Source organism: Saccostrea cucullata, unplaced genomic scaffold (assembly GCF_032062105.1).
Source record: "Saccostrea cucullata isolate Sc308-1 unplaced genomic scaffold, CSIRO_AGI_Scuc_v1 ctg2875, whole genome shotgun sequence".
NCBI lineage: Eukaryota > Metazoa > Mollusca > Bivalvia > Ostreida > Ostreidae > Saccostrea > Saccostrea cuccullata.
Window position 1 is genome coordinate 1 of NW_026933187.1, and position 18,146 is coordinate 18,146.

The window sequence follows — 18,146 nt, forward strand, 5'->3', positions numbered from 1 at the left end:
GTCACTTTGCTTGATCAACGTGGTCAAGTTTCACACGTTGATTACCATATTACTCATCGATTGGATTTTTGATTTCAATGAAAGTAATACGCGTACTACTTTGACATGAAATACAGAACACAGCAATACCAACTTACAATACTGTTCAGTCTTTTTGAAATGATTGCTCACGAGAATGCAGTAAACAATAATCGCATGTGGACAGACAAGGCACGTTTTTATCATTATCATGATGGTTTTAAAGTATAGCCTTACTAATTTCTTATTACTTATTTATTTACATTAAATATTCTCATATATACGTATCAAAACTATAACTCCATTCGTCAAATCACAACAAGTATGACACGTGCTTTTGGGGGAACAGTAAACGGGCTTTGACTGACCACGTGTATGGCATGTCAAACGTTGCAATATTTGATAATCTTGTGATGTATATTCAAAATCTTGTGATGTATGTTCGAAATCTTGTGATGTATATTCAAAATCTTGTGATGTATTAATCTTGTGATGTATGTTCGAAATCTTGTGATGTATATTCGAAATCTTGTGATGTATGTTCGATAATCTTGTGATGTATATTCGAAATCTTGTGATGTATGTCAAAATCTTGTGATGTATATTCAATATCTTGTGATGTATATTCTAAATCTTGTGATGTATATTCAATATCTTGTGATGTATGTTCAAAATCTTGTGATGTATATTCAATATCTTGTGATGTATATTCGAAATCTTGTGATGTAGGCCTATATTCTATAATCTTGTGATGTATGTTCGAAATCTTGTGATGTATATTCGAAATCTTGTGATGTATGTTCGATAATCTTGTGATGTATATTCGAAATCTTGTGATGTGTGTTCTACAATTCAGTGATGCGTGCAATAAAATTGCATGACGCAACAGAAAAGTAAGGACAATTTTCATTGGTTAGAAATAACGAAAGTAGCCGGAGCGGTCGTAATGCACACATTGACACAACTTCGCAAGCATGAAATTGACGAATTCAACCTAAAGTCAAAATTATAGGTAATAGAAAAATTGTTTTGGTATCAAGAAGCACTAAGTCAGTCATAACGTGAAAAGTGGGAATCAAGAACATTAATTTGATTTGTTTGAAGGTACATCAAAAACAATTTAGTGGCTTATTGCTGGACTAAACAGCTAAAGGATGTTTTATCCTATTTTTACGTCCTCATATTGTAGTGATGTTGATTAATCGGTATGATTTATTCTATATTGGTGCTAGTTAGAATAATCTAACTGTGTCTCTGGACAAACTCTCACCACGCAGGGTTCGAAATTGCATGGCCCATTGCAGCTGCATTGACCGTAGCCCTAGTCCAGGGACGACTTTGCAATAAATAAATAAATAACACGACAAATTTTTAGGAGAAGGGGAATGTCTGGAAAAGATTAATTGCTATGCATCATTGAATATTGTCATTCACAAATTTGTCCAATTATTTTTATAGTAAAATAAAATATAGCTAGAAATTAACAGCGTAAAATATTTATCACATGTTTCGGGGTTTTATATACAAACAGAAGTAAATAAACACCGATGCAGCAAGATTAATTAAGGTCAAACGACTCTGCACTGATGTGTCCTCAGCGGGGAGTTTTGCATCAAGTCATTAATGATGTTCCCTGCATTTGTGTTAGCCTGATAGTACAACCTTTATTTATAGAATATGACGCAGACAGGGATACCTGGTGAAAACCTTTCGCACCTTATGAATTGCTTTGTAAAATATTAGACAAAGGAGCCAGGAGAAATATTAAACAATTTGATATTTTGATTAAACTATTCGATTTACTATTTCTTAAGGTGTTTGAATGGATTTTGTTTTCTCAACAGCGGCTGGGCGGACGTACTATATTTTTACTCGTAAACTCAATTTGGCGGTGAAGAAGCAGCATTTCTTGTTGCTCACCGTCGCAATAGCCGGGCATTGCTCTACGAGCAATGAACCCGGCTAAAAATAATACTGGTTGGGACTACCAGTTCGCTTACATGTAGGGTAGGGTGTTGTTATTTTGACCACCTGCAGTGATTTTTTTCCACCCATTGGGAAAGGGTCCGGTACGGGTTCAATTGGGAAAAATAACATAAAAAAAAAACAGGAGAATTTTCTCTCATTTATGCAAATGCAATGTTTTATGCGTTTATTCCAAATTAATTACCTATTGCTCCTTGTTTTAAAGAATAAGCAACGAGTACTTATTGTTTTTAGCTCACCTGAGCCGATGGCTCAAGTGAGCTTTTCTGATCACATTCTGTCCGTCTGTCCGTCCGTCTGTCTGTAAACTTTTCACATTTTCGACTTCTTCTCAAGAACCACAGGGCCAATTTTGACCAAACTTGGTACAAAGCATCCTTGGGTGAAGGGGAATTTAAATTGTTAAAATGAAGGGACATATCCCCTCGCAAGGGGAGATAATCAGGAAAAGACAAAAATAGGGTTGGGTCATTAAAAAATCTTCTTCTCAAGAACCACTGGGCCAGTAAAGCTGAAACTTATGTGGAAGCATCCTGGGGTAGTGTAGATTCTAAATTGTACAAATCATGACCCCCGGGAGAAGGGCGGGGCCACAATGGGGAATCAATGTTTTACATAGAAATATATAGGAAAAATCTTTGAAAATCTTCTTCTCAAGAACCACTGGGCCAGAAAAGCTGAAACTTATGTGGAAGCATCCTGGGGTAGTGTAGATTCTAAATTGTTCAAATCATGACCCCCGGGGGTAGGGCGGGGCCACAATGGGGAATCAGTGTTTTACATAGAAATATATAGGAAAAATCTTTGAAAATCTTCTTCTCAAGAACCACTGGGCCAGAAAAGCTGAAACTTATGTGGAAGCATCCTGGAGTAGTGTAGATTCTAAATTATACAAATCATGACCCCCCGGGGGTAGGGCGGGGCCACAATGGGGAATCAGTGTTTTACATAGAAATATTTAGGAAAAATCTTTGAAAATCTTCTTCTCAAGAACCACTGGGCCAGAAAAGCTGAAACTTATGTGGAAGCATCCTGGGGTAGTGTAGATTCTAAATTGTTCAAACCATGACCCACGGGGGTTGGGCGGGGCCACAATGGGGAATCAATGTTTTACATAGAAATATATAGAAAAAATCTGAAAATCAGAGCTGAAACTTATTTGGAAGCATACTGGGGTAGTGTAGATTTCAAATTGTTTAAATTATGATAAGTGGGAAGGGTGGGGTCACAATATGTATCACAAGGGGGAAATCTGGTAAAGAACAGAATGGCCAAAGCTTCTCAGGTGAGCGATGTGGCCCATGGGCCTCTTGTTTATATCAATGTCCCATGTTTTCACATTTTCATGCTTTCAATTTGTCAAAATGTATGACACTACGCTGTCTAAACCACAGGTCCCGCCAAATTACGACTTTCTCTACTTTCGATTTAAGCAGAAGTGAAACAATTAGTCAACTTGTACAATGTTTCATTTAACAAGAAATATGATGTCAACGTAGTATGTTGCATCACAGGTGAATTGGGAATATGAGTCACAAAATTGGGAAAAATTAACATTTTTTGGCATTGGGAACGGTGCCGTTTATCGGTACCAGTTATATAAGTAAAAAAAAACGCTGACCTGGTTAATTTCGACTGTTCATGAATACCTTAATGTATTTTGTTTATGGCATATAATTGTGTATGTACATTTATATTATGCAGAAAGAAAACGTATTTTTAGCTCACCTGAGCCAAAGGCTCAAGTGAGCTTTTCTGATCAAAATTTATCCGTTGTCTGTCGTTGTCGTTGTCGTTGTAAACTTTTCACATTTTCATCTTCTTCTCAAGAACCACTGGGCCAATTTCAACCAAACTTGCTACAAAGTATCCTTGGGTAAAGTGGATTCAAGCCATAATTGATCCTATTTATATGGAAGCATCCTCAGGTAGTGTAGATTCAAGTTTGTTCAAATCCTAACCCTCGGGGTACGGCGGGGCCACAATGGAAGATCAAAGTTTTACATAGAAATATATAGGAAAAATCTTTAAAAATCTTCTTCTCAAGAACAGCAAAACCCTGATTGATCATATTTATATGGAAGCATCCTTAGGTAGTGTAGATTCAAGTTTGTTCAAATCATGTCCTCGGGGGTAGGACGGGGCCACAAAGGATGATCAAATTTTATATAGAAATATATAGGAAAATTCTTTAAAAATAACCTTCTCAAGAAAAGCAAAGCCATGATTGGTCAAGGGACTACTTTTGGATTTAAACTTTTCAATAAAAAACCAATTTTTACTTTTTCCTAGCCACAGTGCTCAGGTGAAGATGGGCCTCTTATTTTTTTTTTTTTAAAAAAATGCTTTATCATTAAATATAAATAAATCAGTTGTTAAAAAATTTGCTTCATATTTGAAGTGCCTTAAACCAACCCTCTGATGAAAGACAACCAGTGTTTTTTGCACCTTGGAAGGTTTATTGGTAAAATATTTTAAGAAGGAAGTTATGATTTTGGCGTTACTATTGTTGTTATTTAAGTTTGATTCGATTTTTATATTACGAGTATTATGAAACTGTTATTTTGTTACTGACAGATGGTTAATTTTAATTGTGAACAAATGTACAAAGATGAGGAGTATAATATAGTTGGCTATGTATAATGCCCAATTTTTGAACATACTATGTAATAAATATTAATAACAACCTTTGAATAATTGGAAAGACAATATTATAAATATGATAGCATTTTTGTACATGAGCATACATTTTTGAAAGGAAAAATAAATTATTCAATTGCATTAAAAAAAATATTTTGTTTCATATTCTTGCGAATTATCAGATCATTCTTCTATTATTTAAATACTCTGTCATTATGAAACCTTGTTAATAATTAAGTAAATATTAATTGTACATTTGCACCAATTTTTACATGGCATTTTCACACTAAGAATGCCACGTGCAAAATTATATACAGGAACAATTCTGAACAAATATATGCAAGTGAGTTGTAAATTTGATATGTAATGCATACATTACAAAAACCCATGACAGTGTTCACTAAAATGAAATGTATGGACTCTTATATAAATACTTGGTATATGTGATATGGATATTATGGATGATATTTTTGAGAATGACACAAGTAATGAAATTTTTCAGCATTGAATTGGATTCTTGAACCAGAGCCATGTGAACCTGGTCCACCTGTACCTCTCATTGAAGACCTGTTAACATCACCAGAGTATGTTCATTCTGATACCCCTATGGTATGGTTACAGCATGCATTATCCCTGAATCCATTAAAAGAGCTGCATTGGCAATGAAACAACCCAATGTGGTCGATTGTAAGGAAACATAGCATATCAGCTTCCAACTTTGGTGCAGTTCTCAGTTCTAAGCAAAGGCGGTAAGACGTGTGATTAAATTTTTGCGAAATAGACTTTTAAAATTACAGTCAAACTTTGTTATCTCAAACCCATTATCTCATATTTCATGGATATGTCAAAGTAATTTTGAAGTCCAAACCATTTATAAAAGACTTGGGACATTTTATTCTTGATAACTCTTTATGTATTATTCTTGAATCCACGGATATTTCCAACATTTTTCTTGGTCTCATTGAGTTTGAGATAATGAGGTTCGACTGTAATGACTAGATATTTGTACATAAAGATGCAGGAAATATAAGATTAATACTAGTAACCAAAAATCATATTTTCTTCTCCAGATTGACATTGTCACTGAAGAAACAGCTGATGTCGGCTTACAATCTGGAGTCCATCAAGGCTGTTGCATGGGGTATCACTCATGAAGATGATGCTTTGAGAAAGTATGAAAAGGACTTTGATGCAGCTGTAGAGCGGTCAGGTATACAGCAAAAAATAACATTCATTTAACCTCTGACATGTTAACATTCAATGTGTCAAAACAAATAACAGGACTTATCCTGGTAAAAAAACAGAAATCAATTACTGAAGTCTAATTGTAAAAAAAAACTAGAAATATGTCCATAGGACATGAATGCCCCGCCGAGGATATATTAGTAAAGCAACATGAAATTTGTGACATGTATAAAATTTGATCAGTTTGGTTCAGGCAGGGCTTATAGTTAGTTGGGAATAAAAATGTAGGTCCAGCATCCAAAGCAAGTCTGGTAGTGTCCATCCCTAGATGCATCATCCATGCAAGTTTGGTTCAGGTAGGGTTTATAGTTACTTGGGAATGAAAATATAGGTCAGATCCAGCATCCGAAGCAAGTCTGGTAGTGTCCATCCCTAGCTGCATCATCCATGCAAGTTTGGTTTAGGAGGGCTTATAACTTGGGAATGAAAATGTGAGTCAGATCCAGCATCCGAAGCAAGTCTGGTAGTGTCCATCCCTAGATGCATCATCCATGCAAGTTTGGTCTAAGTAGGGCTGATAGTTCCTTAGGAATAAATCTGCTCCAAAAACTTCAACCTGGTCACTCATCTGGAAAATGTAGGTCAGATCCAGCATCCGAAGCAAGTCTGGTAGTGTCCATCCTTAGATGCATCATCCAAGCAAGTTTGGTCTAAGTAGGGATTATAGTTCCTTAGGAATAAATCTGCTCCAAAAACTTCAACCTGGTCACTCATCTGGAAAATGTAGGTCAGATCCAGCATCCAAAGCAAGTCTGGTAGTGTCCATCCTTAGATGCATCATCCAAGCAAGTTTGGTCTAAGTAGGGCTTATAGTTCCTTAAGAATGGACCTGCTCCAAAAACTTTAATTTGGTCACTCATCTGGAAAATTTAGGTCAGATCCAGCATCCGAAGCAAGTCCGATAGTGTTCATCTCTAGATGCATCATCTATGCAAGTTTGTATCAACATGTAAAGTTTGATAACACCATCTTGAATGGTATGTTTAAAACAGAGCTAAACACTATTTAAGAAAAGTCAGGTCAAGGTCAAAGGAAAGGTCAAGGTCAAAAAATGTTGATGCAGTTGCATAGCTCTCATCAATATCTATCAGCATATGAAGTTTGATGAAAATATCTTGGATAGTTTCTTTGAAACTTAGCTTTGAACAGAGCTAAACACAAAGTGGGACGGAAGGACAGAAGGACAGAAGACGGACATGACAAACACTATATGCCCCGGCCATATTCATGGCGGGGCATAAATATTCAGTTACCAACATATTCCAGAAAATTTGCTTTTTGAAGTAGAAGGATTATAAAAGCTCTACTTAGACTTTGTTTGCATTACAAAATCAATTGTATTATGGTTTGTTTGCATTTAGTAGTATTATAATTTTTTCTGGAAAGGATATGGTTGCATGAATCCGTAGTGTTGGGAGCTTCACCTGATGGCTTAGTTGTTCGACCACCAACATGCAGTGTATTTTATCAAACTCCAGAAGCCAAAGACGCCATTCCTGATATTGTAGAGGTGAAGTGTCCATATACAGCATCGTCTTCAACAGTAGCAGATGGGGCACAAAATTTGAAGGATTTTTCATAGGTAAATAACATTAAAAATCTGTATTGTCCAGTACTTTGAAATTAAAAATCTTGGTGAGTAAATGATTTCAAAACATGTATTAATTTACAAGTGCAGCTGTTCAATATGGTATGAAGATATTGAAAAAGGAGGGGATATGTACTGGTATGACACAACTTAAGTGTTTTTTGATTTTTTTTTAGATCTTAAACAAGATACCCTGTGCCTGAAAACCAGTCACCCGTACTATCATCAAATTCAAGGCCAGCTACACATATGTAACAAAACATTCTGCGACTTAATTGTGTGGACAAGAGTAGACTGCATTGTGATTAGAATAGTAAAAGACATTGAATGGACAGCAAATGTTCCAAAGCTGATAGATTTCTACATTAACATTTTCATTCCAGCACTGATGGAAAACTGAGTTCTGGTTTGAACTTCTTGACACTTAGTTTTGTACCTCTAGAATTTTCTAACAATGGAAAATGGGTAATCATGTTAAATGTGTTGAATGTTCCCAAGTCTCATAAATGTATGATATGATATGTCACAATCCAATGAATCCATCATAAAACTTCTGGCTTATAAGACTATTTTAAATAGCAATGATGATTAATAAAATCTATGTACTACATAAAAAAAGAATATCAAAATTTAGAATCATTTTATTAATGAATTGAAGATGTTATTCTCAAAGTGAAAATGTAACATTTTTGTCTTTCTTAATAAATAAATTGTTGAAAACATGAATTTGTTGAGTTGTGCTTTAAAGGTAAATATACTTTAAACTAGAGATTTAAAATTATAAGTAAACCCTCTTCCAAATTATATTGTCAAATGAAGAATCGAATTGCCAAACATTCTTGTAATAAATCCATGCTAAACAAAAGGGATTTTCATTTTCTGAAGTACATGTATTACAACATACTACAAAGTTAACAAATATAACCATTGACATTGATAACAAATCAAAATTTGCTTATCCCTTGCACTTTGGTATGAATATCTTCACTGTTTAGTGTATACTGTCACACGCCAATGCAAATTTATAATAAGTACATGTATCTTTAAGTAATTTCTTTCAAAAGTGGAGCTTGCAAGTTTACAAGACAAGAACAGAGTTGAAATATTTTTGTTGAGATTGGTCTGTAAGTAGATGGTATGTGACAGAGAATCTCGTAATTCTTTATCCTCTCGTTGGCTCTTTCCACATGAATAAGTGCTTTAGCAATCTTGTAACAGTGCTGCTTCTTGTATGGTAAACTGGCCTCATGTCGATAAAAGAGCTTTTATAATTAAGCAGACACCCTGGGGCAACTGGTCATGAATGGTGAAACCTTTGACCACCAAAATAAGGTCTCCAGCTTTGAACTTTCGTAAAACTTGGCTGTGACGTACAATAGCTACATCAGAAGTAGAACCTGGGTACAGCATGGAGCAAAATGTAAGTGCACCATTTGGAGGCACGCAAGTTACTGCTTTAAAAGTATGGCAACTTTTGTACATACTGTAGGCCATGGCCTGATTATCCATATGTGTTGGGATGTCCTGGGTTGTTTCATTTGCATCCATGGATGCTCTAGCAGAGGAAAAATCCTCAAAAGATTTTGGCAGAGACCCTGAAAAAAAGTTGGAAAAAAATTAATTTGATTATTTGTAATTGTGTAAAAAAATTGTGTTACAGTCAATCTTTCAAGAATACAATAAATTTAACTGCATTAAATTTTTGCAAGTCATTATGATAAATTTTAAAACAAACCTTTGCATTTAAGCCGACTTGGAAAACATTCTACGCTACATTCTACACTACGCCATCAGACAGCATCTTGTATAGGGAAAAGACCACTAATTATTTTCCCATAGAACTCCATACAAACCTTAGGCCCTCTCAGTACTTTACTATGACAATTTCAGAAAAATCTTTAGCATCATTTCAAACTTTGTTCTAAGCCCTAACAAAAAATACTGAAAAAAATATATGGTCCCATGGCGTTTATAGGTCAAAATTGCAGTTATTTTCAACTTATAGAGATTCGCAGTAAATAACACGCGGCATAAAAAATTAACCCCCACTCCTAAAATCTTCCCTGGCATTTCTATAGTTTCTGTAATATTCCCTCATCCCATCATTTATTTCAAAGGTCATTAATTTTACTTTAAAATGAAAACAATTAAATACCTGATTTCAGCCAATGGCGTAACGCCTACCCATTCAGTATTCGGTTTAATGTTCCATAACAAACAAAGCCATGTGTGCATCCGGGGATTTGGTGCTCTCATTCCTATACTTACATACTTACCTGTCCCAGAATTAGTCAATTGTGGTAATTTCAAAGACTATACACCTACCTGTGAACATGTATGAAATTTGAGTCCTGTGACTTCAGTGTATTGGATACTGTGACCATCTCAAATGATGACACCTTACTGCTACCAGCACAATTCAAAGGAGTGAATGACGTCTGGGCCGATGATGATATTTGGATATATTGGTGACTGTAATAAATAAAATATTTGTACAATGAATTGTTTTTGTGCTTTGATGTTAATAAAGTGATATTAAGTCAAAATTGAGTCAATAATTTCATAAGGGTGGATTCTACCCAGAATTAGGTAAAAAGCTCCAAAATTGGATAAATCATAGTTAATTAAGCAAAATTCAAAGGTTTTAAAAAGACTGATATAGAATTTTTTTATGCTTATGCAAAGTATATTTTTTAAGACTCTGATATACTAATTGATTCTTATCTAATCCCTCCTATTGCTTAAGTATGTACAAAAAAGTTTCCCCACCCCCCAGTGAAAAACACTTAAAGAAATAGCAGGTGCCCCCTTTTATTTTTGTTTACAATTAATTTAGACAAGTTTAAATCAATCCTTTTGATAACAAATCAAAGTTCAATGTCTGTAGTCTTATACATTACAATCAGAAGCTACTTTTTGAATTTTATTCTAAGAAAAGGAGAATTTAAATAATTTTTTTTAAAAATTAAAGAAAAGCAAAAACTGAACCCAAAATGTACTTTACAATAAGAGGCTGGAAAGTTAATAAATAAAATTTTTACCTGCAATGTACAGAAAACTGTCCGACAAAATACATCGGGTGGGTAGGGAGTCTCCATTTTCTTCTTATATAGAGAAAATGCCCCTGCTGATCAGAGACCTAAACTCCCAAATAATAACAAAATATGTTAACATAACAGTCAATCTAAGATGTTCATCCCTCAATGGCAACAAGTTTTTATTACAGTAACTGAAATTGTTAGGAAATAGGAAATCACAATTGGAATTCCTTTAAATGTACCTTCTCTTCGTTGTATTTAATATCGTGGATTGATATTGGCTTCCTTTTACTAGACTCTATTTTTAGGGCAAGCAATTCCTTTTCCAGTTGTATTTCTGTTGAGAGGCGCTGCATTTCTTGAGTACAGTTAAATGTGCAGGATGCTGAGTAGTTGTGCTCTGATATCAACTGAAAATATATTGTAAATCATGTACAGTTAAAAGAACTTTATATATTATTAAAAATTATTGAAAATGTTTCAGTGTTGGTCATTTGTCATCATTGGTGTTTTAAATGAGCTTTACTTTTTCTTGATATTGACATTTTGGTGCTTGTGGAATCTGCAACTGGTCCATCTGTGAAGATGACAGGGACTCCTCACTTTTGAGTTTTTTCCTCCTTTGTAAAATAATTAAACTTGAATTATTTTTTTATTCAGTTGTAAGCTACTCTGTTTATACATGTACCCTTTTAAAGATTTTTAGTAAAATATTCTCAATTAAACTCCACCCACCCACCATCCAAAAACAAGATGTCGGTCATATTTTGAAAAATAATTTCACCTTTTTGTACATTCAGGATCAGAGAAATCCATGGCCTTTCCTTCATTCCATGCAAAATATGCAGGGTCCCCCTCCTTCTTACCATCCTTAAAGTGGCAGGAGCAGATGCGATCATTCTGATCTCCTGGTTGGCGATCAGCTCATCTAAAAATATACATTATACAAAGACTGAGTGAAGGAGAATTAAAAAGCAAAACATGTTCATTTAGCATGTTATTATCAAATAGCCTAAATGACTTATTTTTTCATTATTTTTTTTTTTAAATGTTACATTTACTTGCAAGTACAAGATAACCATGTGCATAACATTAACTAATCCGAGATTCCTCTGACTCTAACCCCCGCTTTTATATTGTGACTTGTGCGCACAAGTCACAATATAAAAGCGGGGGTTAGAGTCAGAGGAATCTCGGATTAAACATTAACAAACGGTAACAGTATTTGGTAGTAATAATACGAAATAAAATGTCATAAAAACAGCTGTTAAACAAAAATTAATCTTGCTACAAATTGCACAGTTTTTGTAGTATGTACTCTTCATTATTCTTCTGCTATATTGATTACTACGAGATTTAACTTTTTAGCATGCATGTATAAATACTGTATCTGACAATGCAGCATCGTGACATATCGTTACAAGTACCTACAAATTTTGTCAATACATCTACGTTTACTGAGTTTTTTCCCTAGCAGGCCGAAATATCTCCATCATGTCACCAGGAACAACACTCGTGCATCTCGTAATTAGTGCTGCAATAAACAAACTGATGTGTTTTTTCTCACCTGCATGGTTTTCCCGACGCTTCAGCTACTTTCGTTATTTCTAACCAATGAAAATTGTCCTTACTTTTCTGTTGCGTCATGCAATTTTATTGCACGCATCACTGAATTGTAGAACACACATCACAAGATTTCGAATATACATCACAAGATTATCGAACATGCATCACAAGATTTCGAATATACATCACAAGATTATCAAACATACATCACAAGATTTCGAACATACATCACAAGATTATAGAATATACATCACAAGATTTCGAATATACATCACAAGATATTGAATATACATCACAAGATTTTGAACATACATCACAAGATATTGAATATACATCACAAGATTATAGAATATACATCACAAGATTTCGAGATTTCGAACATACATCACAAGATTATAGAATATACATCACAAGATTTCGAATATACATCACAAGATATCGAACATACATCACAAGATTTCGAATATACATCACAAGATTATCAAACATACATCACAAGATTTCGAATATACATCACAAGATTTCGAACATACATCACAAGATTATAGAATATACATCACAAGTTTAAGAATATACATCACAAGATATTGAATATACATCACAAGATTTTGAACATACATCACAAGATTTTGAATATACATCACAAGATTTCGAACATACATCACAAGATTTTGAATATACATCACAAGATTTTGAATATACATCACAAGATTTCGAACATACATCACAAGATTTTGAATATACATCACAAGATTTCGAGCATACATCACAAGATTTTGAATATACATCACAAGATTTCGAACATACATCACAAGATTTTGAATATACATCACAAGATTATCGAATATTGCAACGTTTGACATGCCATACACGTGTTGCCGGTGACTACAAATGCCGCACTGGAAAACAATCATTCAATACGATTGGTCAGTGTTATCGGGGTATTGTTGGATTTTGTATTTTATATGCAAAGTAGTATTGATGTCATTCAAACCAAACATCTAATCGATGAATAATATGGTAATCAATTTGAGAAATTTTTACCACGGTCGATCAAGCAAACTGACACGCTGTTATTGGAATGATAGTAATACCTAAGAACACCGGTAATTCAAAAATTAAACAATTCTTAAGTATCAGTCAGACAGTCACATTATCCAGCGATGGGGTATACGATGAGAAACCGATGCGTTTTTTGATGAAAATGGCGTGGTTGCCGGCCGGGCACCACTAGTGATCGGAAGGTGACTGAGGTCATTTTGCGAATCGGTGGGGTCATTGGTAGGACATAATTCGTAGTTAAAATTCAGCGATGTCTCCAACGATGCCTCACATCACTCCTCATCGGCAACCCATCATTAACACATCTTTCACGGATCGGCCGATGCATGGCCGAGCATCGTCCAATATCCGTTGAATCTGAGGTCATCGGGGGGTTGAGTGGTGTCCAACAGATAACGGCCGATCATCGGTCGATGTTCGACCAAACATTGGCCCGTAGTCAACCGATGTTCGAACGATGTTCACCAATGTATGAGCGATGTAATATACCTCGGCCGATTATCCTGGAACATCGTTTTATGATCAGCAATGCTTCGCTGGGCCTTTGAAAGTCCGGCCGGCAACCACGACATTTTTATCATAAAAGGCATTGGTTGCCCATCGAATACCCATCGCTGGATAATGCGACTGATTCTGTAAGTACTACTTAACCGATGTGGACCGATGTTAGGGCATCGTTAACACCACGGATTACCAACGATAACCACCGGTCTACAGCTACCGGCCGTGAGATGTGACCTAGGCATTAGTCGGCCAACAGTCGCCCGATCATCGTTTCGCTAAGTCGCAGTTTGATTTTCACCGTCGGCCGACATTTACGAAAACCCAATTCCTAAAAGTCGACCGACCGACGACCGACTTTACAACTTGTTTGCCGAGGTCGGACGATAATCGAAGGTTTGTTGATAAACTATTCAACGAAAAAATCAGCACACACGCAGGAAAAATTATAGCATGGCCCGACAGACACAAAATCGGTCGTCCGACGAAAAAATGGGTCAAACTTGGGCAAGACAACGGCCGAAGAACAGTCGACTATTGCCCAAAGAATCCTATTTTTGCCTAAAAAAAAACCGTCGGCCGTTGGTCGTTTTTGGAAATATGACTGAAGTTTAAGCAAAATAATTTTCAATTGATATAGAAAATCTTTGAATGAGTGGGTATTGGGCCAGACTTTCTTGCTACTTTCGGCCGATTGGTGTCTCATCTTACTTCGGCTGTAACATGTAAGGAACCAATAAACCGGTATTAGTTTCCCCGTATTCCCTGTATTACAGTGTACTCAGCTGATTTCCATTCGTAATTCAACATAAGATTTTTTTAAATGTCAAATTCATGTTTCCTCTTATGGAGTTTAGTCCTTTCGACATGAAACTTTGCATTTATTTATCAAATAATAGATATTGCATTATCGAAAATTTTACTTAAGCGATGCTACACTTTGAAAATATTTTAACCTTTTTTTTTGGCTTATTCCTTGGGAATGAGTATAACATCATTATAATATCTTCCACTTGCAGCTGTTGATCCTTGACCAAAACTTGGAATGTTAGAAGAATTCAAACACTTTTTTCCAGAAAGGTACGTTTGCAATAATGCGCAAAAGTGATTGCGCACTAGATTTGTCCTCAACAAATAACTAATGTAACGAATAATAACCGAAAGGGTAAATTGATAAATACTTGATGTACTGTTCTATTCTCATGCGAGATTAAATTATTTATGTGTTGATCAGAGTCAATTAGCAAAAAGGTATATGATAACAAAAGATTGAACTCTTTAATCAACCTAAACTTCAGGATCTGATGACGTAAAACAATAGACAAAACGGTTTGTTCCCATCTCGCCTTAACTGTAAAATTTAGCATTCCCATTTCGCCTTAGTAAGCTCTCAGGTGAATTAAGGTGATGAAGATTTGATATATTTAGCATAAAGTATTTTTCGGTATTACAAGTATTAATCCATTCACAGTATTTATAAATTCCCATTAATTGTTAAATTCAATCTAAAATTTTTATCATTAAATCTTTTATCAACCTAGAAATAATATTTACAAATACTAAAATTCCCATTTCGCCTTAGTCCTTTTTAACTTTTTCTTACCTGTTTTTCACTATTAAGGCGAAATGGGAACACACCGACAAAACTGGCATAATTTTTGACGATATTCTTAGTATTTTTTTGACAAGCATGTTCATGTGCAAATTGTGGCTCTGATACATGCCATTGTATATTAAATTATTGCATCCTACTTTCTATCTACAACCTTGAGCATATTTGTTTTGTTTCTTTGTTTATCGTCCTCCTGAAAGAAATTAATGTGTGTCAGTCTGTAATATTTTGTATTCACAGCAAAATTTGCAGATTTCAAATTAGTCTAAAAAAGCCGTTAAACAAATATTCATGTTTCCTAATTTTGATTAAGATGAAAGAATTATCTATTTCCAGATGAATAGTTGGAAGAAACACTTAATTTGGCGCGATACAGGTATAACATGAAAGAAGAAGGGTAATCATCCCATTTTGTCTTCTTCTTGTTTTGTCACAATCCTTGATTGTTGTTAATGACGCTAAACTTCTTTACATTCTGTCAGAATGAATTCAGTCTGTTGTGCGTTCAGCTCAATCGATATATGCTTCCTGGAATCTTAAGACAGCCCCCGTATTATGATATATTGCATATTATTGGTCCACCAATACTCACCTACAGTATCGTAACAACTAGTCGTAAGAAATATAAACAGAATTGTTTTCACAACTAATTGTCATTTTCTCGCTACCATGGATTCTAATTCAAAGATTGATCTTTCCACAAATGTTTGATGTAGTTTTTATCGTATTACGATAAAGCATAAATGTTAAAAACCTGAAAAAAATTAGAAACCTGTGAATTGAGGTGACTTTTGGACTTTTGAGACATGGATGTGAATACGACTTTAAATGACTCTTACTTGGTTCGTCAGATGATGCCTGAGCCACCAGCCTATATCTTCATCCTGGCTAGTGTCTTCTATTCTTTGACCTTCGTGATTGGATTCATCGGAAACATTTTTGTCGTTACCCTCGTATTTGGTTTTAAGCGGATGCAGAGTAGAATGAACTATTTCTTCGTTAATCTTTCGATAACCGACATGCTTATTCTGTTGGTTTGCATGCCCTCGGCCACAGTTGATCTCTTTGCAAAAGAAGTTTGGTACTTCGGCGAGTTCATGTGTAAGTAGTGGTTTTTAAGTTAAAAGTGAAATATTTTTGTTGCAGTCCGGCATAAAAAGCATATAAATGAAAAATTGCGAACCCATAGCATAGTTATAGGACGTTAGCATGAGTATGCATCAAATTAAAATATTACACAAGAAACTGCAAGAAAATAATAAATTATGCAAGAGAGTACAATTACTGACGCAAGTGCTTTTAATTTTTAGCTCTAAAATCTTAATATGCAATCTGATTAATTACAATTGCAATGGTATTATTTTTCAAAAAAGCGTGGTTGTATAAAATTATCACCAGAATCTTCAGGTGGATATATTGTTTAATACATGTACGTGGGCAACATTAAAGTTTTCACGCAAACATACAGATATTCAGACAGAAAGAGAGGGCAAAAAGTACAGACCCTCGAATCTTTGATTACGTGGGTATAAAAACTTCCATCCAAAAGAACGTTTTGGGAAAGGTTCTTGTCACGACACATGTAAAAATTTGGATTCCTTTTTATAGAATTGTAATAACAGGATATTTTTGTAAAAAAGCGTAAATACCGGCAATAAAACAAAGACATCTCGAAGTGACGATAAAACTCAGTACCATTATTCATGTAGAATATTCATTTTACAGGTAAAATGGTTCATTACACAGAAAACGTCCTTACTCTGGCATCTGTTATGACGATTCTTGCCATTACTGCAGACCGTTTCAAGGGAATTTGTCACCCAATCCTTTCCAAGGGACATTGGACCAACATTCGTGTATCAGTGGTCATTGCCATTGTTTGGATTCTGGCCATAGTGTGCAGTTTACCTACGTTCTTTTTCCCTGTTTTCAAAGATTCCACATGGGTAGATGGTACCCCAATAAAAGTTTGTCGAATTCCTATCAACAAAGAATGGAAAGTAGGTTTCCTTCTGGCCATATTTATTCTTTTCTTTGCCATACCGTTTTTCGTACTCGCCGGACTAATTTTCTGCATGGGTCGCGCATTATTGTGGCAGCACAACCTCCAAGAAGGTCGCGCGGACAAGGAAGCTTTGTATACTCTGAACAAACGTCGGCGGGTTGTCGTTATGCTCATTCTTGTTGTAGTAGCCTTCTTTTTGTGCCTCTTGCCACAACGCATATTGGGACTGTGGATTATTTTCACAGAGCGGTCAAATTTGGCGTCTCTTGGTCTAGAGGGATACCTAAACCTCGTTACTTTTACCCGTGTAATGGTGTACATAAACAGTGCCATGAATCCGGTTATTTATAACTGCATGTCCACCAAATTCCGTGGAGCCTTAAAGGATCTCTGTTATAGAAGACGTCATTATAATTCCATCAGTCGTACGCACGCCATAACTTTGACTACCATTCCTTCATCAGGATCGTGCCATTCCACCCGCTAATGAGGAGCCTTCGTCTTTATTAAGATGAATCATAAAAAAGTTGTTCCCACTTCTACTCTTGTACGTGATACTATGGCATATGGTGACAAAATCGACATTTTGCTTTATAAATTTAAGTTTGGTCTATTTGCATTTGATAAGATACATAATAATGCAATAAGTTGTTATAATTTCAAACAAAAGTGAATTTATTTGCAGAAATAGACATACGCTGTAGAGGATTACTAGTACATTATATGTGTGAGTGTCTATGTAACTTTTAATTTAAATTTCGTTATACTTGGCGTTTTGTAAATAAAAAAAAGTAATTACATTCCGTGTGTATGTTTTATTTAAGATGAATTATATACGAGTAAGCTAAGTTCATTTATTGTCATTATTAAAAGGTTTCTGAAAGC

General features: G+C 35.1%; 2 protein-coding genes and 1 long non-coding RNA gene across 5 annotated transcripts; 2 read left to right on the forward strand and 1 right to left on the reverse strand.

Moving 5' to 3' along the window:
• Positions 1-4,877: 4,877 nt before the first annotated feature.
• Positions 4,878-7,694, forward strand: LOC134237567 (uncharacterized). The gene is made up of 4 exons (XR_009985844.1): positions 4,878-5,393; positions 5,715-5,854; positions 7,276-7,471; positions 7,654-7,694. It is a non-coding gene; the product is annotated as an uncharacterized LOC134237567 (long non-coding RNA).
• A 408-nt stretch (positions 7,695-8,102) lies between these two features.
• On the reverse strand, positions 8,103-12,238 carry LOC134237566 (uncharacterized). 3 transcript variants are annotated; one of them, XM_062719666.1, is made up of 7 exons: positions 11,968-12,238; positions 11,300-11,443; positions 11,042-11,135; positions 10,758-10,925; positions 10,519-10,616; positions 9,803-9,949; positions 8,103-9,072 (listed from the first exon to the last, which is right to left on the reverse strand). In XM_062719666.1, the coding sequence occupies exons 2-7, from the start codon at positions 11,329-11,331 to the stop codon at positions 9,051-9,053; spliced, it is 561 nt and encodes a 186-aa protein (XP_062575650.1). In that variant the 5' UTR covers positions 11,332-11,443; positions 11,968-12,238; the 3' UTR covers positions 8,103-9,050. The 3 variants fall into 3 exon arrangements, with proteins under 3 accessions (XP_062575650.1, XP_062575648.1, XP_062575649.1); XM_062719664.1 differs by having other exon boundaries at positions 11,943-12,238; XM_062719665.1 differs by having other exon boundaries at positions 12,083-12,237.
• Positions 12,239-15,469: 3,231 nt separating this feature from the next.
• Positions 15,470-17,748, forward strand: LOC134237568 (growth hormone secretagogue receptor type 1-like). Its single transcript, XM_062719667.1, has 2 exons — positions 15,470-16,357; positions 16,982-17,748. Exons 1-2 carry the CDS (start codon positions 16,063-16,065, stop codon positions 17,746-17,748), a joined length of 1,062 nt encoding a protein of 353 aa, XP_062575651.1. The 5' UTR covers positions 15,470-16,062.
• The last annotated feature ends 398 nt before the right edge of the window (positions 17,749-18,146 follow it).

Bases quoted from the DNA above. Each gene is read 5' to 3' on its own strand.
- LOC134237566 (XM_062719666.1), bottom strand. From the start codon at position 11,331: ATGGATTTCTCTGATCCTGAATGTACAAAAAG. The intron at 11,136-11,299 runs GTGAAATTATTT...TATTTTACAAAG, and splicing joins GATCCTGAATGTACAAAAAG to GAGGAAAAAACTCAAAAGTG. The intron at 10,617-10,757 runs GTACATTTAAAG...TTGGGAGTTTAG, and splicing joins TTAAATACAACGAAGAGAAG to GTCTCTGATCAGCAGGGGCA.
- LOC134237568 (XM_062719667.1), top strand. From the start codon at position 16,063: ATGGATGTGAATACGACTTTAAATGACTCTTACTTGGTTCGTCAGATG. The intron at 16,358-16,981 runs GTAAGTAGTGGT...TTCATTTTACAG, and splicing joins GTACTTCGGCGAGTTCATGT to GTAAAATGGTTCATTACACA.